This window comes from Hypanus sabinus, chromosome 9 (genome assembly GCF_030144855.1).
Source record: "Hypanus sabinus isolate sHypSab1 chromosome 9, sHypSab1.hap1, whole genome shotgun sequence".
Taxonomy (NCBI): domain Eukaryota; kingdom Metazoa; phylum Chordata; class Chondrichthyes; order Myliobatiformes; family Dasyatidae; genus Hypanus; species Hypanus sabinus.
Genome location: NC_082714.1, coordinates 20,268,505 through 20,292,364, shown reverse-complemented (window position 1 = coordinate 20,292,364; position 23,860 = coordinate 20,268,505). Strand labels below are relative to the sequence as shown.

At 41.7% G+C, this 23,860-nt stretch overlaps 1 protein-coding gene across 1 annotated transcript in view; it reads left to right on the top strand.

Annotated features, from left to right (window-relative positions):
• Nucleotides 1–23,860, top strand: part of grin2aa (glutamate receptor, ionotropic, N-methyl D-aspartate 2A, a) — a 295,359-nt gene that overhangs the window by 115,929 nt on the left and 155,570 nt on the right. Inside the window, exon 3 of the mRNA XM_059978631.1 lies at nucleotides 575–1,167. Within this exon, the coding sequence (XP_059834614.1) occupies nucleotides 575–1,167 (593 nt within the window). The remainder of the gene's footprint in view (nucleotides 1–574; nucleotides 1,168–23,860) is intronic.

Genomic DNA, 23,860 nt, shown 5'->3' with positions numbered 1-23,860 from the left:
AATAAGAAATGTATTTTTAAAAATTAAGTTAAATAAGTTGTGCAAAAGAGAGCAAAAAATATTGAGGCAGCGTACATGGTTTCATTGTCCATTCAGAAATCTGATGGCAGAGGGAAAGAAACTGTCCTTAAGTATTTAGTGTGTGTTTTCAAGCTCCTTTTCCACCCATTCAATGGTAGCAGTGAGAAGAGGGCATGGCCTGGGTGATTGGGGGTGGGGGGGGGGTCCTTAATGATGGATGCCGCCTTTTTGAGGCACAGCCTTTTGAAGTTCCCTTTGATGCTGGGGAGGATAGTGCCACGATGGAGCTGGCAGAGTTTGCAACTCTCTGCTGCTTTTTCTGATCCTGTGCAGCCTTCCCTCCTTCCCAGACAGTGATGCTCTACATGGTACACTGGTAGAAATTTGCAAAAGTCTTTGGTATCATACCACTTCTCGTCAAACTACTGATGAAATATTACCGCTGTCTTCTGCCTTCTTTGTAATTGCATCAATATGTTGTACTCAGCTAGCTATACTGCCTGTTTCTTTTTCCAAATGTTATCATAAAACTATTTTGTAATTTTTATTGCAGGATCAAAAGTCAACATTTTTCCAGTTCGGGGCTTCCATCCAACAGCAGGTTGGAGTGATGTTAAATATCATGGAAGAATATGACTGGCATGAGTTCTCCATTGTAACCAGCACCTTCCCTGGATATCATGAATTTATTAGTGTATTAAAAACCACGGTTGAAAATAGCTTTGTGGGCTGGGAGCTTCTCGCCACTATCACATTAGATGCTGTTGATGGGGATTCAAAGGCACAAGTTCAGTTGAAGAGAATACAATCATCAGTTATTCTGCTGTATTGTTCGAAAGACGAAGCTGTGTTCATACTGGAGGAGGCCCGTTCTCTAGGCCTCACAGGCTTTGGTTTCACCTGGATTGTGCCCAGCTTGGTTACGGGTAACACAGACATCATACCTGAGGAATTTCCAGCCGGGCTGATATCTGTGTCATACGACGAATGGGACTACAGCCTGACAGAAAGGGTGACGGATGCTGTTGGTATCATCTCAACAGCTGCTTCCGCCATGATGGAGCAATATGGATACATTCCTGAGGCGAAGACAAGTTGCTACGGCCAATTGGAACAAAAGGTCCTTCCATTTCTTTCCCTGCACAAGTAAGTTCTTGATATTTTGCTTCACTTTGTTTTGCTGAAGAGGAAATCACATAAGATTTAACACTTTATGCGTAACCAGGCAAACTGTAAAGATGTAAGAAAACAAAAATACAATGCTTGGATACTGTTAGAGAGAAAATTCTTCTCTAATGTTGTATTCCTGATGGAATGGGGCCTTTACTTCTTGAGGATTTCTGATCTTGGAACTTAGAACCAAAGAAATTCAAAGAAGTAATCAGTTGTGGGAATTTTTGTTTACTTTCTAGCAGTTGACTTCAACGTAGGAATTTGAGATACTTTGAAATAAACTTCAGCCTTCTCTTTATTTGGGCCAGTGTGTAATAACAAGATATCCTGAAGATGGAACGGGAGGGTATAGTTAAAATGCACGCTGTATTTTTATTATATTCTTATTAGCTGTGGTAAACATCTATTCTGTGTTAAGAAACCACTTGAAATACGTTTAACACAGTGGACAGGGAGTAGGACCAGCATACATCACATCACAAGTGAATAGCTAATCTATTCTCAGCCCTTTGCACTGTTGTATATTTTAGTCACCTATCTTAATGTTGTGGAAGATCATTTTTTTTCTTTGATAAACTCCAGAGAAGCACTTCGGAAAGTTTTTCCGTATTAAAAGAATTAGGTAGAGAGCCTGAGAGTCCAGCTCGCATTCGTAAGCTCTGGAGACGGGTGGGTCGAGGGTCAGTGTCATCAGGGGAGTCAGGATATCTTCTGTGGGCCCGAAGACCCGAGATCTTTGCGATCTTCGGGCACAGAGCTTGGAAAAAAACTATGTAATAGACTTTCAACATCGTAAACCAACGATTTGTTTGTTGTGTTCACTGGTGAAAAACGGAGACACCTCCTTCTCCCTTATGAGGGAGAAAGAGAATCTGCGGTACGTCGTTTGCCGGATGAAACGAGAAGTCTTTGGGGTAACTGCAAGTCTGTGTCTTTGATACTGCTTTGCGCACGCTGAGTGCTCGGTGGTGGTACTGATGCTTGCTTTTTCTTGCTGGGGGGCGGAGGGGGGATTGTTGCTCGCTGCCACTTATGTATGGGAGGGAGGTGAGCTGGGGGGCTACCTCGCAGTTCTTATGTTTAACTATCATTCATTCTTTGGGGCACTTCTCTGTTTTTGTGGATGTTTGCGAAGAAAAAGCATTTCAGGGTGTATATTGTATACATTTCTCTGACATTAAATTGGACCTTTGAATATATATTTAGACTGTTTCCATTTTCCCCTTTTGTGCAGTGGGTGTCCAACCTGTTGCTGTGGTCTTTCATTGATTCTATTATGGTTATTGGATTTATTGAGAATGCCACAAGAAAATGAATCTCAGGGTTGTATATTGTGACATATATGTACTTTGATAAGAAATTTACTTTGAACTTAAATTGATATCAGCAGTTGTGCTACTGCAAACTACCATTCTGCAAACTTTAAGCATGAGTGGGAAGGTTAATGCTAGTCTGAGAGGAGGAGGCATAGTTTTAAGTGGCTATGATTTCTCCTGATTTATATAATCTATCACATAATATGTGGCATCAAATAAAAGCATGTTAATGTCACCCTACCTTGATCAAAGCTCAGAAAATTCAAAAATCTGAGAAAAATTTATTACCAAGTATGTATATATAACCACATACTACTCCCAAGATCCGCTTTTTTGCAGACATTTACAGGAAAAGGAAGAAATACAATAGAATCAATGAAAATCTACACACAAAGATTGACAAGCAACCAATGTACTAAAGAAGACAAACTGTGCAAATACAAAAATAATAATAATGATAAATAAATGATATTGATAACATGAGTGGTAGAGACCTTGAAAGTAAGTTCATTGGTTGTGGAATCAGTTCGGAGGTGAATGAAGTTATCCATTCTGGTGCTTAGAGGGTAATGACTGTACGTGAACCTGGTGGTGTGGGACCTAAGGCTCTCGGACCTCCTTCCCGATGGTAGCAAGGAGAAGAGGTCATGGTCTAGATCATAGGGGTCAAACTCAAGGCCCGCGGGCCATATCCGGCCCGGCGTACAATTATATCCGGCCCGCGAAATCATTTTAGGTAGATCTATTATTTTAATTATTAATGGCCCGGCGATATGAAGCCTATGATTGTAAGTTAATACTAATCATAAAAATAATGCTTGCTCAGCAGTCTTCATCATAAGAAATGGAATTTGTGAAGTGAAACACTTTGTAGTTATAGCAGAGACTGAGGCACATGAGAACAGGCTGAAAAAACGGAGGCAAAGAAAGCTGCGTTCGCCCGCGCCCGACTGATCCGGCCCGCATGAAGTTGCATTTTGCCCAATCCGGCCCGTGACCTAAAATGAGTTTGACACCCCTGGTCTAGATAATAGGAGCCCTTGATGATGGATTCTGCTTTCTTGTGGTAGTGCTCCTTGTAGATGTGTTCAATGGTGGGGAGAGCTTTTTCTGTGTTGGATTGGGCTGTACCCATTACTTTTTGCAGACTTCTATTTTTGTGCATTGGTGTTTCATAACAGGAACATGTCATGATGCAACCAGTCAGGATACTCTCCGCCATGCATCTATTGGAGTTTGTTAAGTTTTTAGATGTGGTATCTTCGCAAACTCTTAAGAAAGTAGAGGCTCTGCCGTGGCTTCTTCTTAATGACACTTACGTGCTGGTCCCAGGAGAGATCCTCTGAATTATAAAATGATAATATTGGTTGGTGCCAGTAATAAAGAGTTAAGTATGTATATTATGATGTTCAAAACGATTTAAACTTTGCAACAAGTTGAACACTTTTGAAATACCATCACGATTGAAGTGTATCAAAGCTTGCATACAGAAAGCTCCTACAAGCACCAACCACCAGCTCGTCTGTTTGAGGCAGAAATGTTGGCCGGAATATCCTTTGCCTCTCTTCAAAACTTGGGTCTTGAAGTTGCATTCCCTTAACAGAATCTCACAATACCTTATAAAGGCAGCAGATTTCTTAGTGTTCCCCCAGCCAAGGTTTTAGTGCTTCAGCCTCAAGCATGGACCTTGAAGACAACACCTTCTGGTTTGGTGAAAACAATATTACCAATTGAGCACTATTTAAAGAGCTGCTGTAAATGGAGCCAACTGTGCATCTCCTTCAAAGAGCTCACAGCATTATGAAAACATTAAGTGCTTTCTTGCATTGTACAGTTCTACGAATTTTAGTCCTGCTTACTTTGCTATTAAAATATCAATGTGGAAACATCATTAATTAATTAATCTAGAGATACACGTTCTCATCCAGAGGAGATGTGAGGTGCTGCTTCCCTCCACTAGCCTGCAGGTCACCCTTGGTCAAGGTATAGCACCTGCTTAGCTCTGTCACCGATCACGGTCACGTGAAGCCATGAGAGCAGGTGGTGGATGGTCAAATGATGCCAGGTGAACAATCTCTGAAGAGTAGTGATAATGGCTGGGGTCACCCACCTTGTACAGATAGGCAATGGCAAACCACTCCTATAGAAAAATTTGTCAAGAACAATCATAGTCATGGGAAGACCACGGTCACCCTCGTCACATGACACAACACAAACCGAACAAATGAATATAGAGATACAACGTGAAATAGGCCCTTCCAGCTCTTCGAACCACGCCGCCCGATTTAACCCTAGCCTAACCATGGGACAATTTGCAATGACTAATGAACCCACAAACCGGTAGATCTTTGAACTATGAGAGGAAACTGGAGCATCTGGTGGAAACCCACTGAGTCACAGAGAGAACGTACAAATTCCTGACAGGCAGCAGTGGGAATTGAACCTGGGTCAATGGTCCTGTAAAGCATTGTGTAACCACTACACCACCCCAACACCATTTAACTACAGTATTCACTTGTTACACTTACCCAAGTAAAGCAGCCAATTGAAAGCTAAAAGCCACTGACAGTTTGTGGCCTATTTCTGAAATGGTTTCTCCAGACTAGATTAGAAAGAGCACGCGCATCGATTTCAGCTTTACTCATTGCTAATTTCTGAAGTGAAGCAGAAGACAGATGGCTTTAATCAAAGTTTGGGGAAGTATGGTTGAAGGATAAGGGTGGTGATTTATGGCCATGATTTAATAAGAATAAATAGTGATGCTAAGATATTTAAATTTTAACTGCTGGGATGCTAATAACATCTAGTGCCCATGTCACATGCAGTTTATACTTCCATAAGACCATGGATCACTGTCAAGCATACTGCTCCCATACCACTTTTCTTTGCAGCAGCACCAAAAACAATAATAAAATGGGGAACCACAGATACAGAGAAAGGTGAGAGTGATCATTCTGTAAGCGATGGGTCAATGGAATGGGATTTTACACCGTGGTGGAACCAAGTTGTAATCTAGCGGGATATCAATATTGTCAATCACATTGGCCAGTCTTCCTAGTGTATCTATGGACCATGCTATGGACTTTTGCCTCAGTGAAGTGGATGCTGTGGCCTTGCTTGCTTTTATACGGAGTCAATGTGGGCCGGGGTAACAGATCCTTACAAGGACAAGGAGTCTGCCAGGCGTTGGTCCTGACTCTTCCCTCTGCCCAGCTTCAGCTCTCTAGCACTCTCACCACCTTGAATAGCCCAGGGCCTTTGCTTTGTTCTTGACTTCCAGGTTTGCTGTCTCTTCACACACAGAAACCAAGGCTGAGTTAACATTGTTACTGAATCAATAAAAAATGTTGTAAAAACTGGGACTCTGCGTCGAACAATTTTGACAGCTGCTAAATAGAATATGCTTGATAAGACCATATATTGACATTGAAGTGCTAATCTCCAGGTATATTTTAGTTGAACCTATGACTTCAGCGCTGTCTATAAACGAGGAACTGGAAAGCTCAGGGCTGTTCTAGAAAAGAAAGACTTGCTGACATGTGGAACTTTCTAATTCCTTTAAGCATGTCACAAAGTACGTCTATACTTAGAGGAATTATTTTAAAACATGAAAGGGAGAACAGTACAGCACTAGTCAGGCCATTCAGCCCTTCTTGCCAATTTATACCAAATGTCCATATCTCTCCATTCCTTCATATTCATTCATCTATCTAAAAGTATCTTAAAGTCCACCAAACTGCCTGCGTCCATGACTACCCTTGGTAATCTATTCCAGGTGCCTACTTCTCTCAGTAAAAAAAAACTTGCTCCCAACATTGTTCTACACCATAATGACATAAGGCATAGGAGTAGAATTAGTCCATTCGGCCATCAAGAAAGCTCCGCCATTCCATCATGTCTAATTTGTTATCCCTTGTATATATCTCTCTCTAAACTTAGAAGCATGCCTTTTGGTATTTGATATTTCTACACTGAGGATAAGATTCTGACTGTTTATGCCTCTCATAACTTTTGAAACCTCTGTCAGGTCTGCCCTTAGCCTCCAATGCAACAGAGTAACCAACCCAAATTTGTCCAACTTTTCCATACAGCTCATGCCCTCTAATTCCTGGTAAACCTCTTCTACACACTCCCCACAGTCTTTCCATCTTTCCTACAATGGAGAAACTAGAACAACACGCAATACTCCAAGTGAAGTCTCACTGACATTTTGTATAGCTGCAACATGACTTCCTTCTTCTAAAATTCAACCCTTGAAGACAAATTCACCAATGAAGACAAATATGCAGTCGCTTTCTTCACTACCTTATCCACGTGTAACAAATCTTGGTGAACTAAGGAATGTACTCAAAGATCCCTTTGTGCTCAATACTATTCAAAGGTCCATTTTAAACTGTATAATCTTGCCATTAATTTGACTTCCCAAAGTGCAGCGCATCACACTTGCTTGGATCAAACATCAAACTCTGTGATGGTATTGCATTTGCTGACTGTAAAATTCTAAAACTCAAACAATGATCTTGAGCCCTATCCATTGTGTACCTTCACTAATGGGAGGTTGCTGTAGCCACCTACTCCACAAAGGCTAGATCACTTCCCTGTTTATCTGCCACAGTGAGTTCACGTGCCAATACCCACTATTTGAATGATGGGTCCCCCATCCATTCCAAGGAAGAGATACTTCCAGCTAACAAAATAGTTTAAGCACAGTTCTTTAATTTTGGTGATACATGCTTAAATTTAGATAAAATTCTTAAAACATATTTAAAACTCAGAGATTTTCTGTCTTTTAAAAGATTTCCAAATTATAAATGATTTCAAAAACACCAAGGATTTCCAAAAGACAGATACAGTTTCCATAAACTAATAAGACATTCCAACAAGTTGCAGACAAACGAGCCATTCTTTCCAGCAATCAAAGGCAGAGGAACGGACTCTAGTCACATTGTATTTTTGTGATTCTTCTTGATGTTCCTTGAATATGCCTAATGTGCTTGACTGCTCTCCTACATTTATTCTGTTTCTTTTGCCACTTGATACCTATGTGATATTTTTTCAGATACCTTTTCACACAGATGGTCTACGAGCTTCTGAGGATATATTTCCCAAGTACCCAAAATTAATATTGTGAATGCTGACTCTCTGTGTACACAGATCTTCCCGTTTTTGATAGATTAGCTATTTGATGTGCTAAGTGATAGTATCAATCAAGTCTGCAAACTTCCTTCAACTAAATAAATTAGCCACTGTTGTCTGGTTTGATACAAGCCCAGTTAACATAAACCCATTGTTTTACATTGCAATCAGCCCATCCTGTGGGCCAGCATCCTTTGCTCTATAGATAGTGCTGTTTGTTTGTAAAACTGTCTTTTTAACTTGAGATTGATTATTGCTCATCATTAATTAAGAACTGAAGACTGGCTCCTGCTTATGGCAAGAAGCTGAACAAAGAACAAAGTTCAGTCCTGATGAAGGGTCTTGGCCCGAAACATTAACTGCTCGTTTCCACGGATGCTGCCCGACCTGCTGAGTTCCTCCAGCGTGTTGTACGTGTTGCTTTGACCACAGCATGTGCAGTGCAGTTTGTGTAAAAAAAATATTGGTTGGAAGTTTAACTTAGTCAGAAATAACTATTTGATCTCTAGAAATGTCAGCTGCTATGTTAAAAAGCTGAGTTTGGCATAAAAGTACCCCAGCCCTAGACAACACTACTCTATCTGCCACTTCTCTGCTCATATCTGTAACTGATCTATATCTTTCCCATCCTCCCCATGGAATACATGGGTTTTCTTCAGGTGCTCCGGTTTCTTCCCACAGTTCAAAGACACACCGCTTTGTAGGTTAATTTGTTGTTGTAAATTGTCACATGTTTAGGCTAGGGTTAAATCAGGGGTTGCTGGGTGGTGTGGATAGAAGGGCCTGAAAGGCCTGTTCTGTGCTGTAAAATCAAATCCTGCTATGTTCTTTAATAGTCTTTTACACTTTCTACAAATCCACTAATCTTGGTGTCATCTGGAAACTGGCTAATCTACCTGTCTACCTTTTCATCCATAATCACCAATATCAGAAGTCCCAGCACCGATCCTTGCGAAACACCACTCATCATGGGCTTCTATCCAGAATACCAGCCCTTCACCACTATTCTCTGTCTTCAAGCCAGTTTTGTCGTTTAATGGAAAAAAATCTGTCTCAACGCAGACCCTCGTGGAATACCACTTATCAGTGGCAGCCAAACAGAAAAGTCTCCCTTTATTCCCATTCTTTACCTCTTGCCAATCAGCCACAGGTTTTCCATGCTAAAATGGTCCAGGTGACTTAGCACCTTCAGACTTTTCAGTTTCTCCAGAAACTTCTCTCTAGTTATGGTAACTTCACACACTTCATGACCCCTGACACCTGGAACTTCCATTGTACTGCTATTGTCTTCCATAGTGAAGATTGATGCAAAGTACTTATTCAATTCATCCGCCATTTCCTTGTCGCCCATTACTACCTCTCTAGCATCATTTTCCAGATATCCACTCTCACCTCTCTTTTACACTTCATGTATCTGAAGAAACTTTTTGGTATCCTCTTTAATATTATTGGCTAGCTTCCTTTTGTATTCCATCTTTCCCTTCTTAACTTTTTTAGTTGCCTTCTGTTAGTTTTTAAAAACTTCCCAATTCTCTAAGTTCCCACTAATTTTTGCTCTATTATATATGCTCTCTTTTTGGCCTTTATATTGGCTTTGACTTCTCTTGTTAGCCACAGTTGGGTCATCTTTCCTTTAGATTACTTTTTCCTCTTTGGGATGTATGTGCCTTCTGAATTACTTCCGGAAATTCCAGCCATTGCTGCTCTGCCATCATCCCTGCCAGTGTTCTTTTCCAATCAATTCTAGATACCTCCTATCTCAAACCCCTGTAATTCCCCTTACTCCACTGTAATACTGATACATCTGACTTTAGCTTCTCCTTCTCCCCTATTTCACATATCTTATTCCTGAGCTCCTCTGAAATTGCCTCTGTGCATTAGCCCTCCAGTATGTCCTCTCTGAGTATTACTGTGATATTCTCCTTTAACAGTAATGCAAACCCCTTCTACCTCTTTAATACTTTTCCATCATGTCTAACCCAACAAAACTTAGGTATTTAAATGAAATATCACTGAAATATAGCTATAGATTCAGAATAAGGAGTTAGCTGCGTTCTCACTTCTGGATTTTTGGGATTTGACATTGAGTTGATTCTGTGTTATTGAATGTGCCACTGTGTACTTTGAGGACCAATCACCCTAGTATGCAGAGGTAAGAAGTATATCTGTACTTAATGAATTCAAGTTTATCAGAAGCTAACTGAGCTTTAGTTGAACATTTCTGGTGAAATTTTCAGTTTCTTATGAGATTATTGATATCAGAAGCATTCAATATAATTTCTGCTTGACTGTGAAAATTTTCAATGTATTTTAAAAGTTTAGCAATTGTAATTGATGTTTGGATATGCCGTGGTCTTCATAACATGGTGAGGAGGTGCTTGAGCATCGGAAAGCCAAATGCCAGGAGCTGGTGGAGCAGTACCAGAGGCAGGGGTGGAGGGCATGTTGTGAGCCTATAGGGTAGGGTGTTGAGGTCTCTGTGGCTGCTCTCTGTGCAGAATCTACTCCCTCCTTGGCGCTATGGGGGTTGCAAAGAAAAGAGCCATCAGGGCCATCACAGAAGCTGCTGAGCGAGCCTCCAGACGGCTATGTATCAACAGGTGTGATCCATGGACCAGTGCTGCTGGTACACAAGACAGGGCCTGATCAACACTGGCTAGGTCACCTGAGTACAGGTGTCTGATATTGACAGACCCAAAACACCCAATGGCTCCAGGTTACATCACTGATGATGTGTCCCAGCACACCCTAGGGTGTGTCTCAGCACTGTCTAAGTAGGTCTGGCAAATGTGTTGGTATCTTGAAGATGAGAAATCTGCAGATGCTGGAAATCTAAAGCAACACGCACAGAATGTTGGAGGAAGTCAGCAAGCCAGGCAGGATCTATGGAAAAGAGTAAATAGTCGGCATTTCGAGCCAAGACCCTTCCCCGTCAACGAAGGGTCTCAGCCCGAAACATGGACTATTCACTCTTTTCTTTCGACGCCGGCAGGCCTGCTGAGTTCCTCCGGCATTTTGTGTGTGTTGCTGATATCTTGTTTGATCGATTAACACTACAGTGAAGTGATAAATGTTTTCACTCAGAAAGCTGACTATGACCCACAAGTACCTTTGTCACTCGTGAGTCAACTGATCTCAATGATATTAATCCTATCGGACTTCTGGCCTTGATCTGTCTGAAAGACTAATGCCTGAGCAGTATCCGCTGCCTCCAGTAGTAACATTGTTCATGTCTTCTGAAGACAGAAGCACATAATGCTGAGAATGAAGGATGAAGCAGCTAGATTTAGCCCATTGAGGTGGATATGAGCAGAAGGGAATTAAGAAATTACTTTGGACTGCAAGAAGTCACGGTGATTTTACCTGCTGGGCATCATTTTAATACTGCTGCTCCACTTTCTGTTGTGAACACATGTAAATAAAGCACTGGGCAGCTGCCTGGGGGTGGCAATTTGGTTTCCTTCAAATGATCCTTGGGGCATTTAAAGCGGAATTAAATATACTTGAAAGAGCAGGGAATTGAGAGCTATGAGGAACTGGCTCAGAAGAGGAGCTGGGGCTTGGGTCAGATTAGTCACAATGGGCAGAACGTGGCCTCTTGCTGTTCAATTTTCTTACGTTATTCTTATGTCTTTATTTAGCTCTCTAAGAGTAGTGCCAGCTGAACCAGAACTTATATCTATGGACTTAGGCCCAGCTATAAAATCACAGCGATTATTTATTCTGAGCCACCACATCTACCCACAGAGCTCTGTTAGTTTTTATTTTACATATCGTTGGGATCTGAGCTGATTAGTTACTTGTTTCATTTTAACAGCCCTCCTACCAATTTTTGAGTGTGCTGAGTTAAAATTAATTCCAATATTGATATATGAATTTCTGGATGAAGGAGCTCATTGTAGTTTCTATGTATTTTAAATACTTTGATCCCGAGCACAGGACTGTCAATTGCGCTATAAATGTAAGAGCTGAACCACATGCATGTTTAAGCAAACTTAGAGTTTATTAAATAACCAGATATACTGCTGTGTGTCTACCGAGCCTATTCAGTCACATTAAAAAATGGTGTAAGTCTCAGAGACTTGAGTTATTAGATAATCCAAGATTAAGATAGTCACCATGAATCTAAAAAGAAATTATAGTATGCCATGTCGTAGAGGACTAGAGCTCAGAAACAGGCCCCTCAGCCCATCTAATCTGTGCTGAACTATTATTCTGCCTAGTCCCATCGACCTGCACTTGGATTTTTTTTCCCTCCATATTCCTCCCATTCATGTACTTTTCCAAACTTATCTTAAATGTTGAAATCAAATACACATCCACTGGCATCTCACTGCACGTTTGCAAGTGAAGATGAAGATGAAGATGAAGTGAAGATGTTCCCCCTCAGGTTTCCCTTAAATATTTCACCTTTCACCCTTATCCTATGAATAAAGAAATATGGGAGAAAATGACAGGAAGACACTAGGCATACTCAAATCTGCTCTGCTATCTAGTATAATTTTGTCAAAGTTCAATGTAAATTTATTATCAAAGTACATATATTGTCACCATGTGCAACCCCAGGATACTCAATATGCAGGCATACTCAATAAATCCGTAGAATAATAACCATAATAGAATCAGTGAAAGACCGCACCAACTTGAACATTCAACCAGTGTTCAAAATGCAACAGACCGTGCAAATACAAAAAGAAATAAATGTTAATAAATAAATAAACAATAACTATCAAGGACATGAGACAAAGAGGCCTTGAAAGTGAGTCCATAGGTTGATAGAACATTTCCATGAAGGGGCAAGTGAAGTTGAGTGAAATTATCCCCTTTGATTCAAGGGCCTGATGGCTGGGGTAACACAACTGTGCCTGAACCTGGAGACATGAGCCCTGAGCCTCCTGTACTTTCTTCCCAATGGCAGCAGTGAGAACAGAACACATCCTGGGTGGTGGGGTCCAATCTGAATTTTGGCCTGAAATTCATTTCTTTACCAGATACCTATTACCTATGTCATGATTCTTCTGTAGCCCAGATTTGAAAATCTCAGATTTATAGAGCTCAAGGGTAGAGAATTCCTAACATTCATGGCTTTCTGGGAGAGGAAATCTATTCTTATCTCCATCATGAGTGGCCATCCCCTTATACTGAGACCATGCCTTTCAGTTTTAGATTTCCTGCTCCCCACAAATGGAAATTTGCACATAACGTATTGCTCACCTCTCAAAATATGCCATATTTCAATAAACCCACTAATTTTTTTTTCTACACAGAGTGAGCAGACCTCTTTTGTTCAATCTATACTCAGTGGCTGCTTTATTAGGTACCTCCCTTGTACCAAATAAAATGGCCACTGATTATATATTTGTGGTCTTCTGCTGCTGTAGTCCATCCACTTCAAGGTTCAACATGTTGCGCATTCAGAGATGCTCCTCTGCACACCACTCTTGTAACATTTGAGGTATCGTTGCCTTCCTGTCAGCTTGAACCAATCTGGCATTCTCCTCTGACCTCTCTCATTAACAAGGCGTTTTTGCACACAGAACTGCCACTCACTCGATTTTTTTGTTTTGTTTTTCACACTGTTCTCTGTAAACTGTGGATGAAAATCCCAGAAGATCAGCAGTTTTTGAGAAGCTCAAACCAACCCATCTGGCATTGACAATCATTCCACAGTCAAAGTCACTTAGATCACATTTCTTCCCCATTCCAGTGTTTGAACTGAACCTCTTAACCATGTCTGCATGCCTTTATGCATTGAGTTGCTACCACAAGATTGGCTGATTAGAAATCTGCATCAACAAGCAGGCATACAAGTGTACCTGATAAAGTTGCCACTGAGTGTATATCCCTCATTCAAGGATTCCAGAATACCTTTATTACAGTGCTTCCTCCCTTATGCGAAAAGAGCAAAGCTAGCGTTATATTCCAGGTATGGTGTCGTCAAAGTTTATGAAGCTGCAGCAAGCTTGCCAGGAATCTGAATCCCAGCATAAATCAGAAGCACAGTGTGATCTATTTCCGTGTTGGTTATTTGTTTTTTATGAGCCATGAAAAACTGACATTTATTGTCCATCCCTAATTGCCCTGAACTGAAAGAGTTGCTGATGAAATGGAAATTAAGCCATCTCCATTGGTCGGTCTTGAGCCACCTTTGGGCATTACGTGTGAACATGGAAGATTTACTTTCCCGGCAGATATTAGTAATCCAGATAGGTTTTATGGACAATCCTGTTATTTCCATCTCACCGCTCCCAGTACAGATGTTTTATTTAATTGCCTGAATCTAAACTGTACAGTTCCCATGGTGAGTTTTAATCCCATAATCTTAAACATAGAAACATAGAAAATAGGTGCAGGAGTAGGCCATTCGTCCCTTCGAGCCTGCACTGCCATTCAGTATGATCATAGCTGATCATCCAACTCAGAACCCTGTACCTGCTTTCTCCCCATACCCCCTGATCCCTTTAGCCACAAGGGCCATATCTAACTTCCTCTTAAATATAGCCAATGAACTGGCCTCAACTGTTTCCTGTGGCAGAGAATTCCACAGATTCACCACTCTCTGTGTGAAGAAGTTTTTCCTCCTCTCGGTCCTAAAAGGCTTCCCCTTTATCCTTAAGCTGTGACCCCTCATTCTGGACTTCCCCAACATCGGAAACAATCTTCCTGCATCTAGCAGGAAGATAACTCCAGGCCCTGGATAGTTGGCCAGTCTTCCATCTCACTTTCTTTCATTCTATTTCAACTCTTTTTGTAGAATTTTAGAACTCCTAAAATAATGATAGCGTCATAGAAGACTACAGCACAGACACAGGCCCTTTGGCCCATCCAGACCATGCTGAGCTATTTATCTGCCTAATCCCATCGACCTGCATGTGGACCAGAGCCCTCCAAACTGCCCCCCTCCCATTCGTGTACCTGTCCAAATATCTCTTAATTATGAAATCGATCCTGCATCCATCACTTCCTCTTGACAGGACCTCCAGGGTTGCAATCTTAGGATTGCTACCCGTGCCACGTGCCAGTGAGGCTAGAAATAGGAAGGTAATGGAGCTAAATACGTGGCTAAGGAGTTGGTGCAGGAGGGAGGGCTTCATGTTTCTGGACAACTGGGCCTTGTTCCAGGGAAGGTGGGACCTGTTCCGATGGAATGGATTGGACCTGAACTGGAGGGGGACTGACATCCTTGCGGGATGGTTTGCTAGTACTGCTCCGGTTTAAATTAGATTTGCAGGGGGAGGGGGACCAGAGTGTTAGAGCAGGTAGTGAGATGGAGGGGGATAAAGGTCATGTGAGAGCTGCAAGTATAGTGCATGGAGTAAAGCCAGATCTAACATATAAAGAGGCTTTGAGGAAAGAGAAGCAGAATAAAGGGTGTAAAGGTAGTAAGGTAGAAGGGCTAAAGTGCGTGTACTTCAATGCAAGAAGCATCAGGAAAAAAGGTGATGAACTGAGAGCTTGGATACATACATGGAATTATGATGTAGTGGCTATTACAGAGACTTGGCTGGCACTAGGGCAGGAATGGATTCTCAATATTCCTGGATTTAGAAGTGCTTTAAAAGGGATAGAGAGTGGGGGAAAAGGTTGGCATTACTGGTCAGGGATACTATTACAGCTACAGAAAGGGTGGATAATGTAGCAGCATCCTCTTTTGAGTCAGTATGGGTAGAAGTCAGGAACAAGAAGGGAGCAGTTACTCTATTGGGAGTATTCTATAGACCCCCTGGTAGCAGCAGAGATACTGGGGAGCAGATTGGGAGGCAGATTTTGGAAAGGTGCAAAAATAACAGGGTTGTTATCATGGGTGACTTTAACTTCCCTAATAATGATTGACAACTGATTAGTTCCAGTGGCTTAGGCAGGGCAGAGTTGTTAAGTGCATCCAGGATGGATTCCTATCACAGTATGTTGACAGGCCAACTGGGGTAATGCCATACTAGATCTAATATTAGGTAACAAACTGGGTCAGGTCACAGATCTCTCAGTGGGTGGGCATCTGGGGTCAGTGACCACCACTCCCTGGCCTTTAGCATTATCATGGAAAAGGATAAAATCAGCCAGGTAGGAACCATGGGTGACAAGTGAGATGGAGAATCTAGTCAGATGGAAGAAGGCAACATACATGAGGTTCAAGAAGCAAGGATCAGATGAGTCTATTAAGAAATATAGGGTAGCAAGAAAGGAGCTTAAGAAGGGGCTGAGGAGAGCAAGAAGGGGGCCTGAGAAGGCCTTGGCGAGTAGGGTAAAGGAAAACCCCAAGGCATTCTTCAATTATGTGAAGAACAAAAGGTTGACAGGAGTGAAGATAGGACAGATTAGAGATGAAGGTGGGAAGATGTGCCTGGAGGCTGTGGAAGTAAGTGAGGTCCTCAATAAATACTTCTCTTCAGTATTCACCCATGAGAGGGAACTTGATGACGGTGAGGACAATATAAGTGAGGTTGATGTTCTGGAGCATGTTGATATTAAGGGAGAGGAGGTGTTGGAGTTGTTAAAATACATTAGGACGGATAAGTCCCCGGGGACTGATGGAATATTCCCAGGCTGCTCCACGAGGCGAGGGAAGAGATTGCTGAGCCTCTGGCTAGGATCTTTATGTCCTTGTTGTCCATGGGAATGGTATCGGAGGATTGGAGGGAGGCGAATGTTGTCCCCTTGTTCAAAAAAGGTAGTAGGGATAGTCCAGGTAATTATAGACCAGTGAGCCTTACGTCTGTGGTGGGAAAGCTGTTGGAAAAGATTCTTAGAGATAGAATCTATGGGTATTTAGAGAATCATGGACAACAATGCCATTAGTTTCAAAGTAAATATGTAAAAAAGATACATCTGGTCTGCGGGTTAAGAGTCTAAATTGGAGAAAGGCCAATTTTGATGGTATCAGAAATGACCTGGCTAGTATAGATTGGGACAGGCAGTTTGCAGGCAAAGGAGTACTTAGTAAGTGGGAAGGAAGCCTTCAAAAGTGAAATTCTGAGAGTACAAAGAATACACATGCATGTCAGTATAAAAGGTAAAGATAATAAGTGTAGGGAACCTTAATTTCAAGAGATATTGAGGCCCTGATTAAGTGGAAAAAGGAGGTGCATAGCAGGTATAGGCAGACAGGAAGATTTGATGTGCTTGAGGAGTATAAGAAATGCAAGAGGACATTTAAGAAATAAATCAGGAAGGCTAAAAGAAGTTGCTGTAGCAGACAAGGTGAAGAAGAATCCTAAGGGATCCTACAGATATGTTAAGAGTAAGGGGATTGCAAGGGACAAAAATGGTATTCTGAAAGACCAGAATGGTAACTTACGTGTGAAGCCAAAACAGGTGGGGGAAACCTTACATTTTTTTGTATCTGTATGGACACAGAGTCTATAGAAGTGAGGCAAAATGGCATCATGGGTCTTGGCAAATCAGGGTGGATAAATCCCCAGGGCCTGACAAAGAGTTCTCTTGAACCCTAGTGGAGAAACTGCTGGGGTCCAAGCAGAGTTACTTAAATCATCCTTAGCAGCAGGAGAGGTACTCGAGGATTGGAGGATAGTCAATGTTGTTCCGCTGTTTAGAAAAGGTTCTAAATATAAACTAAGAAATTATAGGCCAGTAAGCCTGACATCAATTGTGGAAAAATTATTGGAAATTATTCTAAGGGACTGGATACATAAGTATTTGAAGAGAAATTGACTGATAAAGAACAGTCAGCATGGCTTCACGCATGTCGAACCAATCAGAGATTTTTTCAAGGAAGTTACCAGGAAAGTGGATGAAGACAAGGTAGTGGATGTTGTCTACATGGATTTTAGCATGGCACCTGGCAAGGTCCTGCATGGGAGGTTGGTCAAGAAGGTTCAGTCGCTCAGCATTCAAGATGAGATAGTAAATTGGATTAGACATTGGCTATGTGGAAGAAGCCAGAGATGGGTAGTAGATGATTGCCTGTCTGACTGGAGGCCTGTGACTATGTGACTAGTGGTGTGCTGCAGGGATCAGTGCTGGGTCCTTTGTGGTTTGTCATCTATATCAATGATCCAGATGATAATGTGGTTAACTGGATCAGCAAATTTTCAGATGACACCAAGTTTGGGAGTGTTGTGGACGACGAGGAAGGTTATCATGGCATGCAGCTGGATCTGGACCAATTGGGAAAATGGCAGATGGAAGTTATTGCACACAAGTGTGAGATTTTCTACTTTGGTAGGACCAACGAGGGTTGGGCTTACACAGTGAATGATAGGGCACTGAGGAGTGTGGTAGAACAAAGGGATCTGGGAATATAGACCCGTAATTCATTGAAAGTGGCATCACAGGTAGACAGGATCATAAGGAAAGCTTTTTGCAAATTGGCCTTCATAAATCAATGTATTGAGTACAGGAGATGGGATGTTGAAGTTGTGCAAGATGCTGGTGAAGCCTAATTTGGAGTGCTGTATGCAGTTTTGGTCACCTACCTACTGGAAGGATGTAAACAAGATTGAAAAAGTACAGGAAAAGAATTACAAGAATGTTGCTAGGACTTGAGTACCTGAGTTATAGGGAAATATTCCCAAGAGCATCTGAGAATGAGGGGAAATTTGATAGAAGCATAATAAATTATGAGGAATATAGATAGGATAAATGCAAGCTGGCTTTGTCCATAGAGGTTGGGTGAAACTAGGACGAGTTTCATGGGTTATGGGTTAAGAGTGAAAGTTAAGAGAAACGTGAGAGGAAATTCTTCATTCGGAAGGTAGGAAGAGTGTGGAACGTGCTTCCAGAGAACATAGAACATAGAACAATACAGCATAGTACAGGCCCTTCGGCCCACAATGTTGTGCTGACCCTTAAACCCAGCCTCTCATATAACCCCCCACCTTAAATTCCTCCATATACCTGTCCAGTAGTCTCTTAAATATCTCTAGTGTATCTGGCTCCACCACAGACTCAGGCAGTGCATTCCATGCACCAACCACTCTCTGAGTAAAAAACCTTCCTCTAATATGCCCCTAGCACGTGGCATGGGTAAAAATCCTGAGATCACAATCCTAGAGGTCCTGCTTTTTAACTTTAGCACCTAACTCTCTGAATTCCCTATGCAGAACCTCATCACTCATCCTACCCATGTCATTGGTACCTACATGCACCACAACCAGAGGTCTGTCCTAACTCAGCCAATGTAAAGAAGGAAGGGAAAATGACTTTACCTAGAGCAACACACACAAAATGCTGGAGGAACTCAGCAAGTCAGGCAGCATCTATGGAGAAGAGTAAATAACCGACGTTTTGGGCCAAGACCCTTCAGCAGGACTCTTGATGAAGGGTCCCGATTGAGTTTCTCAGCCCGAAACATCGACTGTACATGTTTGCATAGCTGCTAATGGCCCTGCTGAGTTCCTGTAGCATTTTGTGGTGTTGCTTGGATTTCTAGCATCTGCAGATTTTCTCTTGATTGTGATTGGTCTACCCGGAGCTTTTCCTTATTTGCCTTCTCTGACTAAAGTCTCTCCTCACTGAAGCCTCAATGACACCACTCTCACTCTGTCGGGCAATGACGGGCACTGCGACCGTGGCCGCTGCACTTGCCCCTGCCTTCCCTTAATCTGTTCTTGCTAATTAATCCCTAACACCAATTGGTTGCTGGTCAGAGCTCCAAAAAGCTGCGGCAAATTGCTGCCTTCTCTACTTGGTCAGCGGACCTGGGTGAAATTCCTTCCTCTCAAGCTCCTGATCTCCCGATTGGTCGCTGCACTTCTTTAATCTTATTGATATATCTTGCTTAATTTCTTGTCTCAGTGTGTTGCCCCGACTCTGCAAGGTGTGTTCTTTGGCCTCTAACTTAAGTGCCACTTCACAGTTTTGTTGATATTATGCATTTAGTTTTGGGCAATATACTTCTGTAGGTGCAGTTATGTGTGAAATTCCTTGGCAAAAGTCTGAGAAATTAGTCCATCTTACCTGAGCTGCTCAAAGTGCATGATTCCTTTGAAGAGCCCTGCTGCCTGTTATTGTCCAATACAATACAAGTTGCTGAAGGAGCATTATAAGCCCGCTCAGCACAGCATCAACTTGCCCAGATAGCCAGCACTTCTCTGCTTTTTGTGTGCCAACATCAAATGGAATATCTTTCAAGGACATAATTTCATTTCAAGTTCAGGGTAAGTTTACAAACCCTGCTGGCTTTGTTCTCATGGTTCACGGACACCACCTGAACACTTCAGTGCTGCCTGATAACATTCTGTAAATCCGTGCTGCAGAAAGAAACATATTCAATAAGATCTTGTTTTTAAATTCAGTTGTGACTCATGCACAAGGAATGAATTTCCTGCTCTGGTGCTTCCAGTTTGAATCCCTTGTTGCTGGAAATCAGGACTTTAATAAAATTGAAGGAATGCACTAAATTTATCTTCACGTATCTGATGCAATGTGACAAGAAGGGACAAAAGCATTGGATTTTAGGTTTGTTTATTAGCATTTGCTGAACAAGAAAGAAACAGGCAAGTGTCTAATGCAGAGCTGGTTGCAAATAAGCTTGCAACATCTTGAGAAATATCTAATGTAGCAGGTGACTTTGATCAATGGAATATCAGCCAGGTGCAAACCCACACATCTGGCGTCCCCGCCTTGATGAATGGACAAGCCAGTATCCAGCTATTTATAAATCTTTTGAAAATTCATTTATACAGCAATATATTTTAGTAATATTTTATATCACTCTGAACTTCATATATTTTTTTCCAGTAAGAAAAGTCTCTCATCTAAAATTTCTCATACTTGTTTTTTAAAGTTCTTCATGGTCTAAGACCAGAGTACGTTTTGGTTTTGTACTCCTGCTCAAACTGTCAGGTTTTCTTCTGACAGTCCCTTAAACTTAAACAATCCCCCTCAACTGGCAGGTCAGCTTTTTCAGCTATGCTCCTACAGCTGTGGTACAAAATATCTAAAACTCAGCTGACACTTTTAAATATCAACTCAAAGCCCACTTATTTACTTTACAACACAAAGTACACTGCAGATGCTGGGATCAAATTAACACGTACGAACAAGCTGGAGCAACCCAGCAGGTCGGGCAGCATCCGTGGAAATGAGCAGTCAACGTTTCGGGCCGAGACCCTTCATCAGGACTGAAGAAGGAGGGGGCAGGGGCCCTATAAAGAAGGTGCCAGGTGAAAAACCAATCAGAGGAAAGATCAAGGGGCTGGGGAGCGGAAGCAGGGAGGGGATAGGCAGGAAAGGTGAAGAAGAATTGTAAGGGGAAAGCACTATGGGTAGTAGAAGAAGGCAGAATCATGAGAGAGGTGATAGGCAGCTGGAGAAGGAGGCAGAGTGAAACTGGGATGGGGGAAGGGAGAGGGAGGGAATTACTGGAAGTTGGAGAATTCGATGTTCATACCAAGGAGCTGGAGACTACCCAGACGGTATATGAGGTGTTGCTCCTCCAACCTGAGTTTGGGCTCATCATGGCAGTAGAGGAGGCCATGAGTAAATACTTTGCTTTCAACTAACATCTTTTTTCTTTTATTTTCATGTTTGCTTTTATTTTTTTTTTATTTGATCCCATTGTGAAGCACTTTGAACTACACCATCTGCATGAAAAGATATAAATAGTTATTCTCCATAAATAGTTATTATTATCATTATTTACATTTTAAAGGGAAAAAGAAACATGATAATGAATCTTGCAAGATCCCCTGTTGAAGTTATGAATGCATCTTGCCAATAAATCAGCGCCGGATATTTATGTGCTGAAGAAATCCAGCACTTTTTGACAGCTCCACAGTCTCAAAGTTGTTGGACTTCTTCACCATTCCAGTAGAGAATGACCACAAATGCTGGTACTAGGATAGTTAGAACTATTGGATTGGATTGTGTTTGTTGCCGGAGATTGGCTGATGGCTAGTAGTGAGCACAACAGCACCCAGTTAACTTTTGTTAGATCTTCTTTCTTCTGACCTCTCTCTCCACCCCAGAATCAAGGATAACTTTGAAAGCTGCTGCAAGACAAGCTTGGATACACTTAATATCTGGTCTCTTGTTTTTATGACTGCTGTAGTTGGCAAAGCCACCAGGGCTCAATCATTTGAATAATGAATATTAATTATCTTAATTAAGTAACTGTAATTTCATGTTTCTAAGTATAGTTTTCTTTAAAAAAATGTAAGTTAAAAAAATCTGTTTCCAAAGGTTTCTAATCATTAGCATGGTTCCTGGGCAAGACTTTAGTTCCTGCCACCTTTGTCTTGTCTGTGACTATAGTGATCCATGATCAGCTGTCACTACAAGTTTGTTCCTGAGCCACTGATCCTATCCCATCAGACAGAGGCCGGACTGAACTGTTCATCATCAGCTTCCAACCTCATTCCCGTCAGAGTTGACCGTCTGCACAAAGAGAATGAGCGAGAATGCTGAATATCAGACAGACAGACAGACATACTTTATTGATCCCCAGGGAAATTGGGTTTCGTTACAGCCGCACCAACCAAGAATAGTGAAGAAATATAGCAATATAAAACCATAAATAATTAAATAATAATAAGTTAATCATGCCAAGTGGAAATAAGTCCAGGACCAGCCTATTGGCTCAGGGTGTCTGACACTCCGAGGGAGGAGTTGTAAAGTTTGATGGCCACAGGTAGGAATGACTTCCTATGACGCTCAGTGTTACATCTCGGTGAAATGAGTCTCTGGCTGAATGTATTCCTGTACCTAACCAGTACTATATGGAGTGGAAGGGAGTCATTGTCCAAGATGGCATGAAACTTGGACAGCATCCTCTTTTCAGACACCACCATCAGAGAGTCCAGTCCCACCCCCACAACATCACTGGCCTTACAAATGAGTTTGTTGATTCTGTTGGTGTCTGCTTCGTACTGGAGAACCTATTGGTACTCCAATTGGTACTTGGTATGCCAATAGGGCTGTAGCGGTATCAAGGGTCAGGATGAAAATCAATAGATGTTTAGATATTAGAAGAATCAAGGGATGTGCAATTAATAGAGAGAAATATCACTGAAGTTTCGAAAAATTATGATCTTATTGGATGGCAAAACAGGGATGAGGGCTGAAGAGTTACTGATATGTCTGTTTTCATGCTCTTTTGCTCTTACCTATTATGATCTAGAAGCATATTTAGATGCACATATGCCTGTGAACCCCTCATTCATGCCATTTTGACCTCAGGACTTATCTATTGCCCAGTAAAACCCTGCTTCCAATCTCTTATTAACTTGAGCTCAGTGTGGTTACAGTACTGTGGCAGTCAGGTCAGTGAGATTCAATGCCAGTGACCCATGTTCAGTTCTTGCTGCTATGTGTAAGGAATTTGTACACTCTCCCCATGATGACGTAGGTTTCCTCCAGGTGCTCTGGTTTCCTGCAAAATTTCAGAGATGTACCTTGGCTCGTAGGTTAATTGGTCATGTGTATAATTGGGTGGTGCAGGTTCGTTGAGGTGGAAGGGCCTGTTACCATGCTGTATCTCTAAATAATCCTCCAGTTCTCCAAGTTGCTGAAGTACCTATACTTGTTTTAATTCTGGCTCTGTTAATTTCCAGTTTTAATTAGAAACATTGAAAGCCTACAGCACAATACAAGCCCTTCGGCCCACACAGCTGTGCCGAACATGTTCTTACCTTAATTGATCCAGTGTTGACAAATATACCCTCAGTTGCTTGTTTTCGAATTGCATCCTTGAACCATTCCATCTCTTTCTTTCTTTAGGATGTTCCTATCCCTTTGTCTTAACTTTCTGGCATCTATTCTAACATCTCCCTATGTGGCTTATTCTTGAACTTTATTTTTGAGCACCAGGGGATGATTTGCCACAGAAAATGCACTACAGTAATACAAAATCTTACTATAATTTGAGTCTTGAAGAGTTTTCCTTGTCTTCATTAAAACTTCAGATTGATGCCAAGGATCTGATGCAATATGAGACTTTCTGGTAACTACATTGTCAAGGTAACTCCCGAATCAAAAGCTGTGGATGAACCAGTAGGTTTGTCGTCTTTTGAGAGCTAAATCAATGGCATATAAGTCTGGTGACCCAACCCTGTATAAGAAAACCAGGTATGACTTGCGGAGGGCTATTCCAAGAGCAAAGAAACAATTCCAAGCGAGGACGGAGGTTACATTGGATGCACGTCAACTCTAGCAGGGTTTGCAGGACATTACTTTCTATCAAGCAAAACCCAATAGCATGAATGGCAATGATGCTTCACTATCAGATGAGCACAATGTCTTTTATGCACACTTTA